This window comes from Mustelus asterias, chromosome 1 (assembly GCF_964213995.1).
Source record: "Mustelus asterias chromosome 1, sMusAst1.hap1.1, whole genome shotgun sequence".
Taxonomy (NCBI): Eukaryota; Metazoa; Chordata; class Chondrichthyes; order Carcharhiniformes; family Triakidae; genus Mustelus; species Mustelus asterias.
Window position 1 is genome coordinate 188,494,811 of NC_135801.1, and position 24,073 is coordinate 188,518,883.

At 46.0% G+C, this 24,073-nt stretch overlaps 1 protein-coding gene across 1 annotated transcript in view; it reads left to right on the top strand.

The window, feature by feature from the left end:
• LOC144500809 (dedicator of cytokinesis protein 2-like) overlaps window positions 1-24,073 on the top strand; it is a 1,379,043-nt gene that overhangs the window by 883,923 nt on the left and 471,047 nt on the right. The window contains exon 28 of the mRNA XM_078224279.1: window positions 16,926-17,024. Within this exon, the coding sequence (XP_078080405.1) occupies window positions 16,926-17,024 (99 nt within the window). The remainder of the gene's footprint in view (window positions 1-16,925; window positions 17,025-24,073) is intronic.

The window sequence follows — 24,073 nt, forward strand, 5'->3', positions numbered from 1 at the left end:
ACAGCAATGTGGTGGACTTTCAAATGGAGAGCAATTAGGGACGGACAATAAATGCTGGCCCTGCCAGCGACGCCCACATCCCGTAGGAATGAATATAAAAAAAGTTATCCATCCTGTCACTTTGACCAATCAGTGTCGAATTGCCAATCAATCAACCCCATTTTCGCATGGAGTATAAATTGTTGATCTCTTTGAAGTCTTATGCTTCTTGCATCAGACCTGATGAGTGCAAGATAAAAAGCTTTGAAAGCCTGTTTCTTTTTCAGCAATACTATGCAAATCATTATTCTAATTGCTGCTTGTAGGAATTTGCTGTGTGTAAATTGGCTGTCAGCAGTAATTACAACTCAAAGCTATTGATTGGCTGCGCAGGCCAGATGAAATGTAAGATAATAAATAATGCAAGTCTTTCTTCGCAATGGGAAAACTTGAAGCTCAACTCACATGGTTCCGTTTGGGGATTATTAACCGTAGCGAGCGACCTCTGCAGAAGTTTATCGCAAACTCCGATGGCAAGAGAAGGGCAAATGATCCGGATCTCTGCGCTGTTATCTCTTCTGAATAAGCAAGAAACGAAAGGAGTTTAACTTTGACAATGATAAAGTGAAGCAGGACATCTCTCCCGCAGAGTGGATAACATTCCAGTGATGGGATTACACAGTGTCGGTCTTGCTTATCATCTTTACAAGCTGTGATCTTTTCCTTGTTATTTCACTGACTGATCTCACATCAAACACTCCCAACGAGACACCTCAGCAAATCCTCTCCACATCTGTGGAGCGGAAATCAAAATGTTTGAACAAAATAAGTTGGCGCGAGCGGACAAATTCTGTACTTCCTTCTTTAATTCTAAACTCTGCGCGCTCCACTGTTCTGTCACCTCATCATGACCTTCTTGAGTTAGGACTGACTTAAGAACAGCCTCTTCCCTGCTGCTGTCAGACTTTTGAATGGACTTACCTTGCATTAAGACCTTTCTCTACACCCTAGCTATGACTGTAACACTAAATCCTGCACTCTCTCGTTTCCTTCTCTATGTTTTGTCGGTATAGTGCGCAAGAAACAATACTTTTCACTGTATGTTAATACATGTAACAATAATAAATCAAATCAAATCAAATCAAATCAAAGATATTTTGTTTGTCCTGACTTCAGAATATTTTGTGCTCAGCTTCTTAGATTTTGTTTCAACTCAACTAGGAGGTGATGGCAGAGTGGTATTACTGCTAGACTATTAATCCAGAAACTCAGTTAATGTTCTGGGGACCTGGATTCAAATCCCACCATGACAGCTGCTGAAATTTGAATTCAATAAAAAATATCTAGAGTTAAGAATCTACTGGTGAAACCATTGTCAATTGTTAGAAAAACCCATCTGGTTCACGAATGTCCTTCAGGGAAGGAAATCTGCCATCCTTACCTGGTCTGGACTACATGTGACTCCAGAGCCACAGGAGTGCGGTTGACTCTCAACTGCCCTCCAAGGGCAACTAGGGATGGGCAACAAACACTGGCCTGCGAGCGATGTCTATGTCCCATGAATGAATTAAAAAAAATCTATGTTGTATCTCCCCTCCAGAGGATGAAAGGGGATCTCAAGGAAACTTATAACATTCTAACTAGGTTAGACAGGGTAGATTCAGAAAGAATGTTCCCAATGGTGGGGAAGTCCAGAACTGGAGGTCATAGTTTGAGGATAAGGGGTAAACCTTTTAGAACGGAGGTGAGGAGAAATTTCTTCACCCAGAGGGTAGTGAATGTGTGGAATTCATTACCACAGAATGTAGCTGAGGCCAAAAAGTTGTGTGATTTCAAGAAGAAATCGATTTTGCTCTTGGGGCTAAAGGGATCAAGGGATATGGGGGGAAGGGGGATCAGGATATTGAATTTGATGATCAGCCATGATCAAAATAAATGGCGGAGTAGGCTCGAAGGGCCGAATGGCCTACTCCTGCTTCCAGTTTCTATGTTTCTATGCTGCTTTCTCTCGTAATTCATTACAAGAGAAATACAAATTGGCGATGGATTTAATTGAACAAATTGCATGGCATGAGAAGTTGCAGGTCCCTTCAGATGCCTGTATGACGTGACATTATTCCAACAGATCACTTGCCATATTAAGTTAATGACATTGTGACTGATGGCTGGTTCAGTTATCAATTAGTGCTGTGGCACCTTGATCAAGGATGCTGGCTCATAATGAGAATTACCTTTAACATGTTAAAATGTTGGCAATCTCGTCAACTCCTGAGAAAACAATTCCCTCTTTTCACCTTTGTTTTTGAACACAGTGACTGCTGTTTATTGTTCCTTTGATAGTCCCTGAGCGGCGGACCAATGTGCACAGCACAGTCCAACAGAAACATTGAGGAGATTATTAAGGAGATGCATTAAATCATGACAGGCTGATAAAGCTCGGGCTTTACACGCCTGCACATATCAGCATGAGAGGGAGGCTGATTCAATGTGGGGGGGTGGGGGGGGGGGGGGGGGGGGCGGTGGGGGGGAAGCGGGGGGGGGTGAGGTGAGAGGGGGGTGGGGGGTTGAGAGGGAGGGGAGGGGGCAGAGGTGTCGGAGGGACAGTTGAGGCCCGACTATCCCTCAACATTTAACCCTGTGTATAATAATATACATTCATCCATCTTTGATTTGATCTGATTTATTATTGTCACATCTATTGGTATACAATGGTATACGGACGGTACGGTGGCACAGTGGTTAGCACTGCTGCCTCACAGCGCTTGGGACCCGGGTTCGCTTCCCGGCTTGGGTCACTGTCTGTGCGGAGTCTGCGCGTTCCCCCCGTGTCTGTATAGGTTTCCTCCGAGGGCTCCGGTTTCCTCCCACAATCAAAAAGACTGATTTGATTTATTATTGTCACACGTATTATCATACAGTGAAAAGTATTGTTTCTTGCTTGCGATACAGACAAAACTTACCGTTCATAGAGAAGGAAAGGAGAGAGTGCAGAATGTAGTGTTACATTCGTAGCTAGGGTGTAGAGAAAGATCAACTTAATGCAAGGTAGGTCCATTCAAAAGTCTGACAGCAGCAGGGAAGAAGCTGTTCTTGAGTCGGTTAGTACGTGACCTAGACTTTTGTATTTTTTTCCCAACGGAAGAAGGTGGAAGAGAGTATGTCCGGGGTGTGTGGGGTCCTTGATTATGCTGGCTGCTTTGCCAAGGCAGCGGGAAATGTAGACAAAGTCAATGGATGGGAGGCTGGTTTGCGCGAGGTTTGGGCTACATTCACAACCTTTTGTAGATCCTTGCGGTCTTGGGCAGAGCAAAAGCCATACTAAGCGGTGATACAGCCAGAAATAATGCTTTCTACGGTGTTTCTGTAAAAGTTGGTGAGAGTCATAGGTGACATGCCAAATTTCCTTAGCCTTCTGAGAAAGTAGATGCGTTGGTGAGCTTTCTTAACTATATAGTGTCAGCATGGGAGGACCAGGACAGGTTGTCGGTGATCTGGACACCTAAAAACTTGAAGTTCTCGACCCTTTCTACTTTGACCCCATTGATGTAGACAGGGGCATATTCTTCTTTACGCTTCCTGAAGTTGATGACAATCTCCTTCGTTTTGTTGACATTGAGGGAAAGATTATTGTTGCCGCACCAGTTCACCAGATTCTCTATCTCATTCCTGTACTCTGTCTCGTCATTGTTTGAGACCTGACCCACTACAGTGGTGTCGTCAGCAAACTTGAAAGTCGGATTGGAGGGGAATTTGGCCGCACAGTTATAGGTGTATAAGGAGTATCGTAGGGCGCTGAGAACACAGCCTAGTGGGGCACTAGTATTGAGGATGATCGTGGAAGAGGTGTTGTTGCCTATCCTTACTGATTGTGGTCTATGAGTTAGGAAGTTCAGGATCCAGTCGCAGAGGGAGGTGCCGAGGCCCAGGCCACTGAAATTGGAGATGAGTTTCGTGGGAATAATAGTGTTGAAGGCTGAGCTGTAGTCAACAAATAGGAGTCTGACATAGGTATCCTTGTTATTTAGGTGTTCCAGGGTTGAATGCGGGGCCAGGGAAATGGCGTCTGCTGTGGACCTGTTGCGGCAGTAGGCAAACTGTAGTGGATCCAGGTAGTCCGGGAGGCTGGAATTGATTCATGCTATGACTAACCTTTCGAAGCACTTCATCATGATGGATGTCAGAGCCACCGGCCGATATTCATTAAGGCACGCTGCTTGGTTTTCCTTGGGTACTGGGATGACGTGCTGGTTAGGTGCATTGGCCATGCTAAATTCTCCCTCAGTGTACTCGAACAGGTACCGGAGTGTGGTGACTGGGGGATTTTCACAGTAACTTAATTGCAGTGTTAATGTAAGTCTACTTGTGACACTAATAATTAAATTGAAAAAAACTTAAAACAGTGAAAAATATTGTTTCATGCATGCTATACAGACAAAGCATACCGCTCATTGAGTACATAGTGGAGAAGGAAACAAGAGAGTGTAGTGTTACAGTCATAGCTAGGGTGTAGAGAAAGGTCAACTTAATATAAGATAGGTCCATTGAAAAGTCTGACGGCAGCAGGGGAGAAGCTGTTCTTGAGTCGGTTGGTACGTGTCCTCAGACTTTTATATCTTTTTCCCGACGGAAGAAGGTGGAAAAGAGAATGTCCGGGGGCATGGGGTCCTTGATTATGCTGGCTGCTTTTCCGAGGCAGCGGAAAGTGTAGACAGTGTCAATGAATGTGAGGTTGGTTTGCGTGATAGACTGGGCTTTGTTCACAACCCTTTGCAGTTTCTTGCGGTCTTGATCAGAGCAGGAGCCATACCAAGCTGTGATGCAACCAGAAAGGATGCCTTCTGTGGTGCATCTATAAAAGTTGATGAGAATCGTGGTGGACATGCCGAATCTTCACCCAATGTCGAGCGTTACACAGTGACTAAAAGCATTTACACTGATTAACTCTACCCTTCCCAGAACTGGACATTGCAGCACTTCAGAACTGTCCATCCTTTAACGTGAAGGATGTTTCCATCTCATTTGCAGTATCCGGTGTGGCCCAGCCATTAGTGGCATTGACTTTGAATCATAAGGTCGTGAGTTCAATTTACATTCCAGATGCTTGAACAAAAAAATCTAGGCAGAATTTTTTTGCAAAAATATACTTTATTCATATAAAATCTGAAAGACACATCGCAGTGGTTAGCACTGCTGCCTCACAGCGCCAGGGACCCGGGTTCGATTCCCGGCTTGGGTCACTGTCTGTGTGGAGTTTGCACATTCTCCCCGTGCCTGTGTGGTTCTCCTCCGGGTGCTCCGGTTTCCTCCCACAGTCCAAAGATGTGCGGGTTAGGTGGATTGGCCATGCTAAATTGTCCTTTAGTGTCAGAGGGACTAGCTAGGGCAAATGCATGGGGTTACGGGGATAGGGCCTGGGTGGGATTGTGGTCGATGCAGACTTGATTGGCCAAATGGCCTCCTTCTGCACTGAAGGCAATCTATGAAAATATTTTAAACAGTAAATTGCAATGACTTTTTTCCCTTGAGTGTGGGAGCCGTCAGGGCGATCTTATGGAGGTCTATAAAATAATGAGGGGCACAGATCAGCTAAATAGTAAACATCTTTTCCCAAAGGTAGGGGAGTCTAAAACTAGAGGGCATCGGTTTAAGGTGAGAGGAGAGTGTTAGAGAGTGGTGGTTATCTGTGTCTCACACAGAGGGGGGTGAGTGTCTGGAACAAGCTGCCAGAGTTAGAACATGGAACATAGAACATAGAAAAGCTACAGCACAAACAGGCCCTTCGGCCCACAAGTTGCGCCGAACATGTCCCTACCTACTAGGCTTACCTATAACCCTCGATCTTACTAACTTCCATGAACTTATCCAAAAGTCTCGACCCTATCGAATCCGCCTCCACCACCACTACCAACAGCCGATTCCACGCACCCACCCCCCTCTGAGTGAAAAACTTACCCCATACATCTCCTCTGTACTTACTCCCCAGCACCCTAAACCTGTGACCTCTTGTGGCAACCATTTCAGCCCTGGGTAAAAGCCTCTGAGAATCCACTCTATCAATACCCCTCAACATCGGGGTAGTTGTAGAAGCGGGTAAAATTTTGTCCTTTAAAAAGCATTTGGACCGTGACATGGGTAAAATGGGTATAGAGGAATATGGGCCAAATGCGGGCAATTGGGACTAGCTTAATGGTTAAAAAAAAGGGCGGCATAGACAAGTTGGGCCGAAGGTGCCTGTTTCTATGCTGTAAACCTCTATGATTCTATGATATGATATGATATGATCGGGGATTTTCACAGCAATTTCATTGCAGTGTTAATGGAAGCCTACTTATGACTAATAAATAAACTTTAAAATTTACATTTTCCCCAGTGATTAAGATGCACTCTGAGGTGCTTGAGTGCAGCAACGAGAACATTACAAACATTTCAATATTTTCATTCCAGGGAATACAATTCTTTTCAAACTATATACATCGATCATGTTGCGCTCTGAGGGGCTTCAATACATTGTATGGAGTTAGGGTTAAACGCACAGTTGGAGGGGTTTTACCCAGTTACCAGCCCCTTGGTGTATATTGGCTGAAATTACACAGTGGATGTTCCCCATTGCACCTTGGCTGGAGCTGCCCCAAGCTTGAGTACGTTCCTCAGCATGTAGTCCTGGACGTTGGAATGTGCCAGTCTGCAACACTCAGTCGAGGACAATTCTTTGCACTGGAAGATCGATGAGTTTCGGGCAGACAAAACAGCGTCTTTCACCGAATTGATGATGATCCAGCGGCAGTTGGTGTTTGTTTTGGTTTGCGTCCCTGGGAACAGCCCACAGAGCAGAGTCCTGCGTCACAGTGCTGCTCGGGATGAACCTTGACAAATACCCCCTCATCTCTCTCCAGACCACCTTTGCGAAGACACATTCCACAAGGAGGTGCGCGACCGTCTCTTTTTCCCCCACAGCCACTTCGGGGTAAACCATTTAGGGCGGAGATGAGAAAACATTTCTTCACTCAAAGAGTGGCGAGCCTGTGGAATTCATTACCACAGGAAATAGTTGATGCCAAAACATTGAATGTATTCAAGAGGCGGCTGGATATAGCACTTGGGGCGAATGGGATCAAAGGTTATGGAGAGAAAGCAGGATTAGGTTATTGAGTTGGACGATCAGCCATGATTGTGATGAATGGCGGAGCAGGCTCGAAGGGCTGAATGGCTTCCTCCTGCTCCTATCTTCTATGTTTCTATGTTTCAAGGGCAGCGGGTGGTGACGTGAGGCTATCCTTGCCAGAGTTGTATTGGGGGAGTACTATACGTTCAGAACAAAGAACAGTATAGCACAGGAACAGGCCCTCCGGCCCTCCAAGCCTGCGCCGATCATGTTTACCCATGTAACCCAACCGCTTACATCCCTTTATTCCCCGTTTGTTCATATGCCTCTCAAGATAAATCTTAAACGCGGCTAATGTAACTGCCTCAACCACCTCACTTGGAAAGAGCAAAGGGGCTGTCTCTGGTGTAACGCAGGTCCTGTTTTTAGGTGCTTGTGAAGGACCCCACAAACACTCTTTTTACGGATAAACTGAGGAATTCTGGCAAAAACATGACCCTCGCAATAATCGATGAACTAGCAAGAACCAGAGGTAGTACAAGGAGAAATGTTTTGACGCAACAATGGGTGAGGGAATTGAGGGGTAGGATTTAAAATGCACTGTCTGATAGGGCAATGGATGCAGATTCAATAGCTGCGATCAAAAGGAAATCGGATAAATATTTGAAGGAATAAAAATTGGTAGCGATATCGAGGGTACAAGTGCAACTGGCTCACTGTATAGAAGACCAGCCCAGAGATTATTGTATGATTATCTGATTGCCTTATCACTGTTTGTGGGAGCTTTGTGCTGCCACTTTTCTTCAAATACAATGGTGACTATACTTCATATGCTGCAAAATGCAATGAGTCATCGAGAGGATGTGAAAGACATGATAGAAATGTGAGGTTTTTTCTACTGCCTCGGAAAAAACAGCCAGCATAATCAAGAGCCCCACGCACCTCAGACATACTCCCTCCACCTTCTTCATCAGGAAACAGATAGAGAAGTCTGAGGTCACGTACCAACCAACTCAAGAACAGCTTCTTCCCTGCTGCTGTCAGACTTTTGAATGGACCTACCTCGCACTAAGTTGATATTTCTTTACACCCTAGCTATGACTGTAACACTACATTCTGCACTCTCTCCTTTCCTTCTCTGTGAATGGTATGCTTTGTCTGTATAGGGCGCAAGAAACAATACTTTTTACTGTATGTTAATACATGTGACGATAATAAATCAAATCAAATCAAATCAAATGAGCTGGTGGGATAGGCAAACATATGGCAAATCAATAATAAACTAAATCAAATCAAAAACATCTTACAGGAAACATTTCCTATCCATTTTCCCTCACTTTGTACAGATGTGGAGGTGGAGATAACATTCCTCCTTTAAGGGACTCGCACGATGGGAACTGTGTTGGAACCATCGATTGTTAGAATTCTGCCGCTAACTCTGAGTCCCCCGCATTTGTTTCTGAAAACCCTGGGCTCTTTGTCACATTAACGCTGCAAGGATTAAAGGAAGCGGCTGCTTTTCCAATGCTGATAGATGGTGTTTTCATTTGAGGCTATCAAAGTGAAGCGTACAGTACGGTTTTATCATCAACCCCTCCGCACACCCCCACCACCTTTACCACCCTGCATCATACCAAGAAAGGTCTGAACCGCCTTTCAAAATGAATTTAATGAAAAAGAGATGGCAGCGTCTATAAATAAGCGCTGATCCTAGCTCTGAACTCTGATTTATTGGCTAATAAAAGGAAAACTTCACAAAGTACAATTTAATACCTCATTGATGTAGGGATGGAGGAGATTGGACTGAGTGGTTTCAGCATTGGTAACTAACACATTGCAGGGGAAAGTGCTCGTTGCTGGGCCTTTTTGTCTTTACTTAGAATTGCACAGAAGATACATTACCAGGGACAGGCCAGTCAGTTCAACTGATCCCCGCCAGAGTCTATGAGATACACAGGCCTTCTCCAACCCAGCCATATTTCACCCTATCCACCTTTCTTTTGGCTCTCTGGGGACCTTTTCCAGATTAAAAAAACGTCACCTGGCACATTGGTTAGCACTGCTGCCTCAGTGCCAGGGACACGGGTTCAATTCCCGTATTGGATCACTGCCTGTGCAGACGGAGTCTGTACGTTCTCTGTTTGGGCTTCCTCCAGGTGCTCCCGTTTCCTCCCACAGTCCGTGCTGGTTAGGGCGCATTGGCCATGCTAAGTTCTCCCTCAGTGTACCCGACCAGGTGCCAGAGTGTGGCGACTATTTGATTTGATTTATTATTGTCACATGTATTAGTATATAGCGAAAAGTATTGTTTCTTGCGCGCTCCACAGACAAAGCATATCGTTCATAGAGAAGGAAAGGAGAGAGTGCAGAATGTAGTGTAACAGTCATAGGTAGGGCGCACTAGGGGATTTTCACAGTAACTTGATTGCAGTGTTGATGTAAGCCGACTTGTGACACTAATAAATAAACTTAAACTTAAACAATGTCAAGACAAAGGTATGTAAGTGTACTGGACACACAAGTGCAGTGCAAAGTCACCTGAATTAGTTAAGGTCTCAGAAGGTTAAATACTGAGAACAGGTTGCATAAATGTGTTTTGTGTTCCACTCAAATTTCAAAGTTTGAGGGGGGTGATCTGACCAAAATGAAAAACAAATAGCAATCTCTGGAGTAGATTCAGAGGAATTATTTCCTCTGGTGGGGGAGGAAGAACTTTTGAGTTATGTCCATTCAGAGATAAATTCTGGAAGCATTCCTTCAACACAAAAGATAGTGGGATCAGGAACTCATTCCCCCAGGAAGGCTATGGCCACTGAGAAGCACTGATGTGAACTAGAGAGGAGGTAAACCTCAATGGCTTTGTTACAGCACAATCACCAGGATGGATTTATTGGACTGAATAACCTGATTCTGTTGTGTCAATGATTTGTAACTTGGTCACTAACTCCACAGACACGAGCTTAAAATAAAGAAAGTCAAATATGAAATTGACATTGAAAAGTTCTGCACATGAAGAGGAATGAGGATGTGGAACAGATTCAAGATATTCTATATAGAATCATAGATTTCTATAGCGCAGAAGGAGGCCTTTCAGCCCATCGAGTCTGCACTGGCCACAATCCCACCCTATCCCACATCTCCATAACCCCGTACATTTACCCTAGCCAGTCCCCCTGACACTAAGGGGCAATTTAGCATGGCTAATCCACCTAACCCACACATCTTTGGACTGTGGGAGGAAACCGGAGCACCCGGAGGAAGCCCACGCAGACACAGGAGAATGTGCATACTCCACACAGACAGTGACCCAAACCGGGAATTGTGAGGCAGTAATGCTAACCACTGTGCCACCGTGCCACCCTTGAGGGCTTCTGCTTGACAATGGCATTCGTAAATGATGAAATTCTTCATTGCCCTCAATGTGCCAGCTCAGCTTCAGCTGATTGAGGGACAGAGTGTTTGAGGGCTACGATCGCAAAAATGAGAATAAGGTCATGGTTTATATGCTTCAGAGGTTTGTACAATCTCTGGCCGGGATCTCAATGCACTGGAGAAGCAGCACCAGCATTCCCTCTGCAAGAAAGGTAGACCATCCGCAACATTCTCTCCCAAGCTAACTCACTCATCTTCAAAGCGTTAATCACCCAAAACCAGCTCTGCTGGGCGGGACGTCTCTTTCGTTTGCCTGACACCAAACGCCTGAGGCAGTTTCACTCCTCAGTCGAGGCAGGAGACTCCCAGGAGGAGGGGGGAAACACTTTTGGGATGTCCATAAAGCATCCTTGGAGAGATTGAACATCCCCACCGACTCACGGGAGACCCTGGCCCATGACCGACCAAAAAGGAGAAGGTTTAAAGTTAAAGTTTATTTATTGGTCATAAGTGAGGCTTACATTAACACTGCAATGAAGTTACAGTGAAATTCCCCCAGTCGCCACACTCCGGCACCTATTCCACTCAATGCACTTAACCAGCATGTCTGGATGTGGGAGGAAACCGGAGCACCCGGAGGAAACCCACGCAGGCATAGGGAGAATGTGCAAACTCCACACAGACAGTGACCCAAGGCCAGAATCGAATCCAGGTCCCTGGCGCTGTGAAGCAGTAGTGCTACTGTGCCGTCCCTGTTTATTTGGGAAGGCACCGAAAACATTGAGAGACTTCATCAGGCGAGTGCAGAGGCGAAGTTGAGGTGTTGGAGGCAATGCACAAACCTCCAAACTACCCATCTACCTACCCAGCCCTTCAAACACCACCTGCCCTGTATGTGGCAGAGGCCGCAGATCACGCATTGTACTGATCAACCAGCTCAGAGCCCATTGAATCAGAACAAAAGCAATTCATTCTTGATTCCAAGAGACTGACTACGAAGAAGAAGAGGTAGTCACATCAAGAGACAATTGATTGTCATTTCGAACAGTACAATCTTACAATACAGAAAAAAGACCACTTGGTCCACCGTCGCTGTGCTGGCTCTTTGGAAGAGCTGTCAAGTTTATATCAAATACAATTTCTATCCAATTGCAGCATCTTACTGGAGTGGCTGAATGGTCTTTCTTAGCCATATCTACCTGATGATCCTTGTTAAGCCGGTTGCTGAATAATGCCCTTTATCAGCTGACAGATCATTGACGTTAATGGTGCATGAATTTAACTGAATCAATCGGTATTTAATTTCCCTGTCACCTGTACTACAGAGGCATTCAGTGTATGTGGGGGAGTCACAAAGAGTTGTGTGGTAATTGCATAGACAAAATATTTTATTTATTGGACTATTTTATTGGACCTTTTCATTTGTAACTTTCAGCTGGATGATGCTTGGCTAATGGACACCATTTTCCCCTATTGCAGGGGTGGGCTGTCCAGTTGTTGGTTTGACCACACTGGCTTGTTCTGCCTTGACCCGGGGGAGGGGTTTTCCGGCCACATGCGCCCCAAGACCGGAAATTCCCGCCCAAGCTCAAGGGACCTTTAAATGGTGCGCCAGATTTTCTGTCCCCACCCGCTACGATTCCTGTGACAGACAGGAAAATTCTAACCCCCTGGTCTGTAGACAGCAGCCAAACACAGAATCATAGAATCCAACAGTGCAGAAGGAGGCCATTCGGCCCACTGAGTCTGCACTGACCACAATCCCACTCAGGCCCTATCCCCATAATGCCATGCATTTACTCTAGCTAGTTCCCCTGACACTAAGGGGCAATTCAGCATGGCCAATCCACCTAACCTGCACATCTTTGGAGTGTGGGAGGAAACCGGAGCACCCGGAGGAAACCCACGCAGACACGGAGAGAACGTGCAAATTCCACACAGACAGTGACCCAAGCCAGGAATCGAATCCAGGTCCCTGGCGCTGTGAGGCAGCAGTGCTAACCACTGTGCTACCGTGCCGCCACAGGATCGACACTGAGTGACAATCATTAAATGTGAAAAAGATCACAGCGAGCTATGATCTCCAAGAAAAAGTTCATTGAAGTGCTATTTTACATTGTTCCCACTTCAAGGGAATTTAAATGCAAAACAAAAAGAAAATAATTTTGCGATTCTCCAGATTTCTTTGTCCCTTCAGGAGAGATCCCTTTGATATCCCAAAAAACTCAGCTGCTGAAAGCCAGATTTCACAGCTACAACTTTGATTGAAATAATGCCTTTATCACTGCACAAAAGTGTTTCACAAGGGTCATTATCAAACAAAATTTTGACTATCTGTTCAGATAGATATAAGAGCCGTAATCTTAAAATGATTGGATTCGCACATTGGAAGAATGCACAAAATTACCCAATTTTGAAAAATTGTTTCATGGAATGTGAGAGTCACTGGCAAGACCAGCATTTATTGTTGTATCACAGCTTGGTATGGCTCCTGCTCTGTCCAAGACCACAAGAAACCACAAAGGGTCGTGAACGAAGCCCAGTCCATCACTCAAACCAGCCTCTCGTCCATTGACTCCGTCTACACTTCCTGCTGCCTCGGAAAAGCAGCCAGCTTAACTAAGGACCCCACACAGCCTGGACATTCTCTCTTCCACCTTCTTCCATCGGGAAAAAAATACAAAAGTCTGAGATCATGTACCAAAAACATGACTCAAAAATAGCATCTTCCCAGACTTTTAAATGGACCAACCATATATTAAGTTGATCTTTCTCTGCACCCTAGCTTTGACTGTAGCACTACATTCTGCACTCTCTCCTTTCCTTTCCTATGAATGATATACTCTGTCTGTATAGCGCACAGGAAACAATACTTTTCACTCTACACTAATACCTGTGACAATAATAAATCAAATCAAATCAGCGTCCACCCCCAATTGCCCTTGCTGTAGCTCCATGTGGTGCGCTTACACCCACAGTGTTGTTAGGGAGGGAGTTCCAGGATTTTAACCCAGCAACAGTGAAGGAACGATGATATATTTCCAAGTCAGGATGGTGTGTGGCATGGAGGGGAACTTCTAAGTGGTGGTGTTCCCAGGTGTCTGCTGCCCTTGTCCATTGAGGTGGCAGAGGTCTTGGGTTTGGAAGGTGCTGTTGAAGGAGCCTTGGTGAGTCGCTGCAGTGCATCTTGCAGACGGTACACACTGATTTGATTTATTATTGTCACATGTATTAGTATACAGTGAAAAGTATTGTTTCTTGCGCGCTATACAGACAAAGCATACCGTACAGAGAGAAGGAAAGGAGAGAGTGCAGAATGTAGTGTTACAGTTATAGCTAGAGTGTAGAGAAAGATTAACTTAATGCGAGGTAGGTCCATTCAAAAGTCTGATGGCAGCTGGGAAGAAGCTGTGTTTGAGTCGATTGGTACTTCTGTATCCTTTTCCCGATGGAAGAAGATGGAAGAGAGAATGTCCGGGGTACATGGGGTCCTTAATTATGCTGGCTGCTTTTCCGAGGCAGCGGGAAATGTAGACAGTGTCAATGGATGGGAGGCTGCTTTGGGAGATGGACTGCTGCCACTGTGCGTCGGTGCTGGAGGGAGTGAGTGGTTAAGGTGGTGGATAGGATGTTGATCAAGTGGGCTGCTTTGTTCTGGATGGTGTTGAGCTTCTGAAGTGTTGTTGGGATTCATCCAGGCAAGTGGGGAGCATTCCATCCCACTCCTGACTTGTGACTTGTAGGTGGTGGACAGGCTTTGGGGAGTCAGGATATTAATTACTCGCAACCTTTTAAAAAAAATTATTGTTTCATGGAATGTGGATGTTCAGGATGATAGAACATAGAACATAGAACATTACAGCGCAGTACAGGCCCTTCGGCCCTCGATGTTGCGCCGACCAGTGAAACCAATCTAAAGCCCATCTAACCTACACTATTCCAATATCATCCATATGTTTATCCAATGACCATTTCAATGCCCTTAATGTTGGTGAGTCCACTACTGCTGCAGGCAGGGCATTCCACACCCTTACCACTCTCTGAGTGAAGAACCTACCTCTAACATCTGTCCTATATCTATTACCCCTCAATTTAAAGCTAGCTATCACCATCTGAGGAAAAAGGCTCTCACTATCCACCCTATCTAATCCTCTGATCATCTTGTATGCCTCTATTAAGTCACCTCTTAACCTTCTTCTCTCTAGCGAAAACAACCTCAAGTCCCTCAGCCTTTCCTCATAAGACCTTCCCACCATACCAGGCTACATCCCAGTAAATCTCCTCTGCACCCTTTCCAATGCATCCACATCCTTCCTATAATGCGGTGACCAGAACTGTACGCAATACTCCAAGTGCGGCCGCACCAGAGTTTTGTACAGCTGCAACATGACCTCCTGGCTCCGAAACTCAACCCCTCTACCAATAAAAGCTAACACTCTGTTTGCCTTCTTAACAACCCTATCAACCTGGGTGCCAACTTTCAGGGATCTATGCACATGGACACCCAGATCCCTCTGTTCATCCACACTACCAAGTATCTTACCATTTTGCCCAGTACTCTGTAATCCTGTTACTCCTTCCAAAGTGAATCATGTCACACTTTTCCACATTGAACTCCATTTGCCACCTCTCAGCCCAGCTCTGCAGCTTATCTATGTCCCTCTGTAACCTGCAACAACCTTCCACACTGTCCACAACTCCACCGACTTTAGTGTCATCCGCAAATTTACTAACTCATCCTTCTACGCCCTCATCCAGGTCATTAATAAAAATGACAAACAGCAGTGGCCCCAAAACAGATCCTTGCAGTATACCACTAGTAACTGAACTCCAGGATGAACATTTCCCATCAGCCACCACCCTCTGTCTTCTTACAGCTAGCCAATTCCTGATCCAAACCGTTAAATCACCCTCAATCCCATGCCTCCGTATCTTCTGCAAAAGCTTACCGTGGAGAACCTTATCAATCGCTTTACTGAAATCCATATACACCACATCAACTGCTTTACCCTCATCCACCTCTTTGGTCACTTTCTCAAAGAACTCAATAAGGTTTGTGAGGCACGACCTATCCTTCACAAAACCGTGTTGACTATCCCTAATCAAATTATTCCTTTCTAGATGATTATAAATCCTATCTCTTATAATCCTTTCCAAAACTTTGCCCACAACAGAAGTAAGGCTCACTGGTCTATAATTACCAGGGTTGTCTCTACTTCCCTTCTTGAATAAGGAGACAACATTTGCTATCCTCCAGTCTTCTGGCATTATTCCAGTAGACAATGACGACCCAAAGATCAAAGCCAAAGGCTCTGCAATCTCCTCCCTAGCCTCCCAGAGAATCCTGGGATAAATCCCATCCGGCCCAGGGGACTTATCTATTTTCACACTTTCCAGAATTGCTAACACCTCCGCCTTATTAACCTCAATCCCATCTAGTCTAATATCTCAGTATTCTGCTCGGCAATATTGTCTTTTTCCTGCGTGAATACTGACGAAAAATATTCATTTAGCACCTCTGCTATCTCTTCAGGCTCCACGCACAATTTCCCACGACTGTCCTTGACTGGCCCTAATCTTACCTTAGTCATTCTTTTATTCCTGACATACCTATAGAAAGCTTTAGGGTTTTCCTTGATCCTACCTGCCAAAGACTTCTCATGTCCCCTCCTGGCTCTTCTTAACTCTCTCTTTAGGTCCTTCCTAATATGCAGATTAGGTCAGCATTTATTGCCTATCCCTAATTGCCCTGCTCTTGTAGTCAAAGTATTAACTTATTGGCCAATTGATCCATTTTGTCCCAGTTTGTAGATGAGCTTAATGAATCAGAACAGTTTCTAGGTAAAAGTGACCAAGATACACTTCATTCATCTTTTACCATCTTGGTCATTGTCTTAAACAACAATCATAGAATAATCCCTACAGTTCAAAAGGAGGCCATTCAGCCTCGTGAGTCTGCACTGACAACAATCCCACCCAGGCCCTATCCCCATAACCCCATGTATTTACCCTGCTAGTCCCCTTGACACTAAGGGGCAATTTAGCATGGCCAATCAACTTAACCCGTATATCTTTGGACTGTGGGAGGAAAGCAGGGCACTCAGAGAAAACCCACGCAGACACGGGGAGAAGATGCAGATTCCGCACAGGCAGTGACCCAAGCCGGGAATCGAACCCAGGTCCTTGGCGCTGTGAGGAAGCAATGCTAACCACTGTGCCACCGTAGAGGAGTTGACCAATGGTAGCAATCGATCTCGTTCATGAGTCTGTAACATGGCTCAAGACAGAACTCCCCAGTGTGGAGAGCTTTGAACAGTAGCCCTGTCCGCCCCAAATATGTTACAGTCATCACACTCAAGGTGCCAATCACCCCTAACCATGTCGAAAAGAATGATGCTGTCTGTAAGAAATGTATTTTTTTCTGTGTCTTGAAGATGATGGCTCCTCATTTTCCATACTCTTCCTTTTCCAGAGTAATTTTGTGGCCTGTATGACAGCCATTCTCAGCCAAATGGAATACTCACATTACACCAACTACATCAATGCCTTCCAGACCCGTCAGGATCTCATGGTAAGTCATTTCAACAAACTTGCTTCCGTTTCTCTTTCACCAGCATTTTCTTATTGTTTCTCTTTCTAGATCAGTGCCCCAATTTACTCCTAAAAGGTCTGAGCAGACCGCATGCCATCTTGCCCAACTGTCTGCCCTTCTTATCGGAGCTCAGGCAGTGAATATCAGCATGTTAGGTTTAAGTTTATTTATTAGTGTTACAAGTAAGGCTTACATTAACACTGTAATTAAGTTACTGTGAAACTCCCCTAGTCGCCACACTCCAGCACCTGTTCGGGTACACTGAGGGAGGAGTTAGCATGGTCAATGCACCTAACCAACGCGTCTTTCGGACTGTGGGAAGAAACCGGAGCAAACCCACGCAGACACAGGGAGAACATGCGGATTCCGCACAGGCAGTGACCCAAGCCGGGAATCGAACCCGTGTCCCTGGCGCTGTGAGGTGGCAGTGCTAACCACTGTGCCGCCATGCTGCTGCATGTTACTAACAGCACTGAGTAAATGAGCTGAGGTAAACTCCTTTCAATCCCTTCCAGCAGACTGGATAGAATAATCGGGTGAAATGTTACCGGCGGGATTTTCCAGTCCCACCGAGATCAACGGAGTTTTGAACAACTCGCCACATTTTCAGCGCCCCCCCGCGATGGACCCATGCACGGTGGCACAGTGGTGAGCACTGCAGCCTCACAGCGCCAGGGCTCCAGGTTCAATTCCTGGCTTGGGTCTGTGTGGAGTCTACACATTCTCCCTGTGTCTGCGTGGGTTTCCTCCGGGTGCTCCGGTTTCCTCCCACAGTCCAAAAGACGTGCTGGTTAGGTGCAGTGGCCATGCTAAATTCTCCCTCAGTGTAACCGAACAGGTGCTGGAGTGTGGCGACTAGGGGATTTTCACAGTAACTTCATTGCGGTGTTAATGTAAGCCTACTTGTGTCACTAATAAATAAACTTTAAACTTTCAATATTCCACCAATGCAAACTTACAGGACATTAGAAGGTAATTGGGCCTGATGTGACTGTGCTGGCTTCTTGAAAGAGTAATCAAGGTTAGTCCTCCGTCCCTATGTTTCTTTGTAAGTTTTCCATTCTCCATTAACAGCCTTTTGAGGTTTTTTGTGGAAACCGCTTCTGCCACCTTTTCAGATCCAGGCAACCCTGAGGGGAAATATTTGTCCTAATCTCCTCTCTGGAACTTTTGCCGATGATTTTGGATACTTCTGTCAAATCCCCTCTCAACAATTGAATCATAGAATCCTACAGGAGGCCATTCAGCCTATTGAGTCTGTGATGGAGCATCTTACTCAGGCCCACCACCCACCCTATTCCCGTAACCCCACATATCTACCCTGCTAATCCCCCCAGCCTACACATCTTGGGACACTAAGTGCGCAATTTAGCGAAAAACATTCAAAATGCCAAATGAGCAAGGAATGGGAGAGTTTCAGATTGGTTTCTTGGGTGAGTTTGAAAATGCAATCTTATGGCACTTACTGCAAAAAAAGAGTCATTGGTACGTTTCTCACCAGAAAGGGTGGAGGTGGGGTGAGGGGTGGGATGGAGCCTGATCTCGCCGAGGAAGCTGGCTATTGATCTCGAGGGGTGCCATTAGGCAGGTGCCCTGATCTCCCACTGCACTGGGACACATCTCACCACCTCCCCTACCCGCCCGCAGACATCGGGGACCTCCCCTAACCCCATGCCGATCACCCCACGGCAGGGTTCCCTCCCTCCCCCTTCTCACCTTGATCTGCCCTTCTGCAGAGGGGTGGCTCAGTGGCACAGTGGTTAGCACTGCTGCCTCACAGCGCCAGGGACCTCGATTCCCAGCTTGGGTCACTGTCAGTGCGGAGTGTCTGCGTGGGTTTCCTCTGGGTGCTCCAGTTTCCTCCCATACTCCGAAAGTCGTCCTGGCGAGGTGCATTGATCCGAACAGGCGCCGGAATATGGCGACTCGGGAAATTTCACAGTAACTTCATTGCAATGTTAATGTAAGCCTTACTTGTGACTAATAAATAAACTTTAGAGTTCCCCAACCTCCCATTCCAATCCCCAACCCGGCAGAGTTCCCTCCCTCCTGCCCCAATCACCACTGCTGCAGAGTTGCCTTCCCTCGCTCCCACCCCGACTGCGCCCCCGGCAGGGTTTCCCCCTTCCCTCCCACCCCAGCAGAGCTCCCCTCCTTCCCTCCCGCCCCTGCAGAGTTCCCATTGGCACAATACTCCAGCTGAAGTGAACCAGTGTCCTACTCAACTTCAAGGTTGTGTTTGTACTCTGCACCCCTGTTAACAAAGCCTAGTCCGTCTAGTTTGATCTCTCTATTTTTACATTCTCTGTCTCTATTTATATACTATTTATAGGCAACTAGGAGGTCTTCCTCTTGCAAAATAAAGAGCCTGTCACAGGGTTCCATTATACTAAGTGCAGGGCGGAAATTTTTATTCCTGTTTGGAGTGGGAACTTTGACTGAGCTACTCCTTTCCCTAATTGAGGATCACTGTCGCCAATATTAAAGGACAACAATCATTGAGATCAACTAACCCAGCTAGATAGCGAGCAACGGCTTTCACAATCAGTGCACTGCCCTTAAGGACATTAGGTTATAAGTTTTATATGGTTTCTTTTTGTTAAAGAGGCAGACAACACAAATCCTCTTATCCATCCGATACATTGATGCTTCCTTCAGTGTAAATGCTCGCATTTTATTGCATCCTACATAATAAACCTATTTCACCGTGCAGGTTTAATAGTTAATCTTCTTTTAACAGGCTGTTTTGCAGCAGTAGCAGTGATAGATGATTTCCCCCATGGAAGCTGTTGGGCCAGTGCCAAGCAGGGGAATCTCTGTTTTGAACCTTTGTTCCAAATTTGTTCTCCTTTTCTCAATGGTGGCTGCTCTCGATTAGCGGCAAGTCTGAAATGAAGGCACACGCCTAGTCGCCTGGAGGTTACCGCCATTTTCACACCCCTCAAGAGGCCAGCCAGGGCCAACAGTTTGTCAACCACTGGGGGCAGATGTGCCAGTCAGTAAAGGGCACTCATCTAGGTTATGGGTACAAACCCACCTCCAGAGGCTTGGGCAACTCATTCCGGCTAATCCTCTTTGTTTCATTCATCGGTGGGACATGGGCTGAGCCAGCATTTATTGCTCATCACTAGTTGCCCTTGAACAGAATGGCTTGCTAGGCCATTTCAGTGGGCAGTTGAGAGTCATCCACATTGCTTTGGCTCTGGAGTCACTTGTTGGCCAGACCAGATAAGGACGGCAGATTTCCTACCCTAAAGGACATTAGTGACCCAGATGTGTTTTTCCGACTGTTGAAAATGGTTTCATGGTTTCATAGGCCAAATGGCCTCCTTCTGCATGGTAGGATTCTATGATTCTTAATTCCAGATATTTTTTATTGAATTCAAATTCCACCATCTGCCATGGCGAGATTCGAACACAGGTCCCCAGAACATTCGCTGGGTATCTGGATTAATAGTCTAAGGATAATACCACTAGGCCTCCTTCAGCAATGTTTGGGTGGGGGGGAGGAGGAGGGGGCCTCCACCAGAAGCCCCTTCTGACTGCACGCCCTTAAGTTCCAATAGCCACCGGAACCCGTCACGCCTGCCCCACCATCCTCGGATCAGGCACCAAGGCTCGCCAGGTTTTACCAGATTCCCGCTGCAGGGAATTTAATCATTAATTGACAACTTCAGGGCCCCAATTGGTCCACGGGTTGCCGGGCCACCCACACCTTCCACGTCACTGGTAAAATACCCACAGTTCTTGAGGGTGGGCGTGTATGCAATGGGCGCAGTGCCACTGGTCCGATGCCCAATATTACACAACTCCCCCCCACCCCCCTTCTTCCCCCTTCTCCTGCCATCCCTTGATGGGTGTGCGGTTGATGGAGTGGAGGGGGAGGGGGGGATATGATAGGGCCTAAAATGAATGTTCCAGAATATATGTGAAGCAGTCCAGATGAATAACACTTGCTTTTTAAATCAACTGTGCTGAGGAATGAATTTTGTGAAATCATTTACATAGGTCTTTCATTTTGACTGTCTATTCTTATATTGAGCAAGAAATTGATGACTTTTTCCTTTGCAAGTTCCATTCATGTTGTACGTCTAAAGAGACAATCATTCTTTCCTTCAGCCCTTTTCTTTGTGCCCCCCTCAAACCGTTTAATTGCTTCGAGTGACAAATGTAGACATCTACTTGGTGTTTCCATTCTCTGAACATTGTCATATTTCATCACCGATGAATCTTCATAATTAGCCTCCAGACTGCAGATAAATTGGATTTCTATCTGATTAGAAATAATGAGTGATGGGGATAAGGCTGGGGAGTGCGGTCTAGGTAGAACGCTCTTTCAGAGAGGCAGTGAGAGTCGATGGGCCAAATAACCTCCTTCTGTACTTTAAAGATTCTATGATTCTTTCTGTGAAACCAGAAGGCAATCTTAATGTAAACCTACTTGTGACTAATAAATAAACTTTAACTTTAAACAACCAGGAGTGATAGAATCAGAATAATTGAATCATAGAATCACTAAAGTGCAGAAGGAGGCCATTGGGCCCATTGAGACTGCATTGACCACAATCCCAGCCAGGTCCCACTCCCACACAACCCCACATATTTACCCTTCGAATCCCCCTGACACTAGGGTTAATTTAGCATGGCCAATCAACCTATCTTCGCACAGACACTGACCCAAACCGGGAATTGAACCCAGATCTCTGGCATTGTGAGGCAGAAGTGCTAACCACTGTGCCACCATGCCACCAGTTTGCATAGGAAGGCAGTACATCGCAAAGTTGGTTGGAGTGTGGGGTAGCACGATGGCACAGTGGTTAGCACTGTTACCTCACAGTACTCTTAAGTGCCCTCTGAAATGGCTGAGCAAGCCACTCAGTTTAAGGGGCAATTAGGGATGGACAAAAATGCTGGCCCAGCCAGTGACACCCACATCCCATGAAAGGATATAAAATGTTATTCACAGGAGTGGTTCCTACATTGACAAACAGTAGCAGCCATGTGTACCATCTACAGCAGGACCCTACCAACGTTACTGAGGCAGCACTTACCAAATCCACGACCACTTCCATCTCGAAGGACAAAGGCAGGCAAATACCTGGGAACACCACCTCCTGCAAGTTCCCCACCAAACCACTCACCATCCTGACATGGGAATATATCGCCGTTCCTTCACTGTCACTGGGTCAAAATCCTGGAACTCCCTCCCTAACAGCACTGTAGGTGTACCTACACCTCAGGATCTGCAGTGATTCAAGAAGGCAATTCACCACCACCTTCTGACTAGCACCCACATCCCTTCAATGAAGTTTTAAATATCCTGGGTGTGTAGGATTCTCTGTCAGACTAGCCTAAGCGCATTGGGAATTGGAATATTTTCAAACAGACTCTATGGGTGGAATTTTCCAGTCCTGCCCACCACGGGAATCGTAGCGGGTGGAACACGGATCATGCAAAGGTCCGTTGAACTCGGGAGAGATTTTCCGGTCTTGGGGCGAGCGCGGCCGGAAAATCCCGCCCAATATCTTCACTTTCAGCAAGCCCCTCATTCTTTTTGTCTTAACACTTTCAAAATTATTTGTGGTATCAATATTTGGTGATATCTCTAAACTCCGACGACGGTTCATTCTTCACTGAGTCATGGTTCAGTGAGTGGCACTCTTGCCTCTAAAGCAGAAGGTCGCGGGTCCGAATCCCACTCGAGAATCTTGAGTACATAATCTGGATTGGCACTCCCACTGCAGTACTGAGGGAGTGCTGTAGCCTCGACGATGCTGTCTCTGGAGACTTCGATTTCCCACTCCGATCCCACAGTGCCATTTTGAAGAAGAGCAGGAAAGCTCCCTCTGGTGTTCCTTGATGTAATTTTCTGGGAACAAACATCTCTGAAACAGCTTATCTGGTCATGATCACCTTGCTGCTTATGGAATCTTGCTGTGCGCAATTTGATTTCATAGAATCACAGAATCCTGCAGTGCAGAAGGAGGCCATTCAGTCCATCGAGTCTGCACTGATCACAATCCCACCCAGGCCCTATCCCCATAACCCCATGCATTTACCCTAGCCCGTCCCCTTGACGCTAAGGGCAATTTAGTATGGCCAATCCACCTAAACCGCACATCTTTGGACTGTGGGAGGAAACCAGAGCACCCAGACGAAACCCACGCAGACACAGGGAGAATGTGGAAACTCCACACAGACAGTGACCAAAGCCGGGAATCAAACCCAGGTCCCTGGCGCTGTGAGGCAGCAGTGCTAACCACTGCGCCACCATGCATCCCAGTCATTTGATTTGATTTGATTTATTATTGTCATATGTATTGGTATACAGTGAAAAGTATTGTTTCTCACGTGCTGTACAGACAAAGCATACCGTACATATAGAGAAGGAAAGGAGAGGGTGCAGAATGTAGTGTTACAGTCATAGCTCGGGTGTAGAGACCAACTTAGTGCGAGGTAGGTCCGTTCAAAAGTCTGATGGCAGCATGGAAGAAGCTGTTCTTGAGTCGGTTGGTACGTGACTTCAGACTTTTGTATCTTTTTCCCAACGGAAGAAGGTGGAAGAGAGAATGTCCGGGTTGCGTGGGGTCCTTAATTGTGCTGGCTGTTTTTCCGAGGCAGCAGGAAGCGTAGACAGAGTCAATGGATGGGAGGCTGGTTTGCGTGATGGATTGGGCTACATTCACAACCTTTTGTAGTTTCTTGCGGTCTTGGACAGAGCAGGAGCCATACCCAAGCTGTGATACAACCAGAAAGAATGTAAATTGACTGCCAAGTCTCTGTGCGAGACCAGTGATTATTCTTCAGGAACTATTTTGTTGGTTGTAATGTGGTTTGCTGAGCTTCTGAAAGGTAGAATATTTCCACAAGTTCTTTCTTTCTTCATAAATGCAGTGGATCAAACCAGGATCAATCTTCAGATTCAGTAGCTCTTGTTGGAGAAGGGTCAACTGAATTTATGTTTGATGTGAAACCTCCAATCTGAAAGCAACATTCTACTGTGGAGAAGAACGATCGCTCTCTCTCGC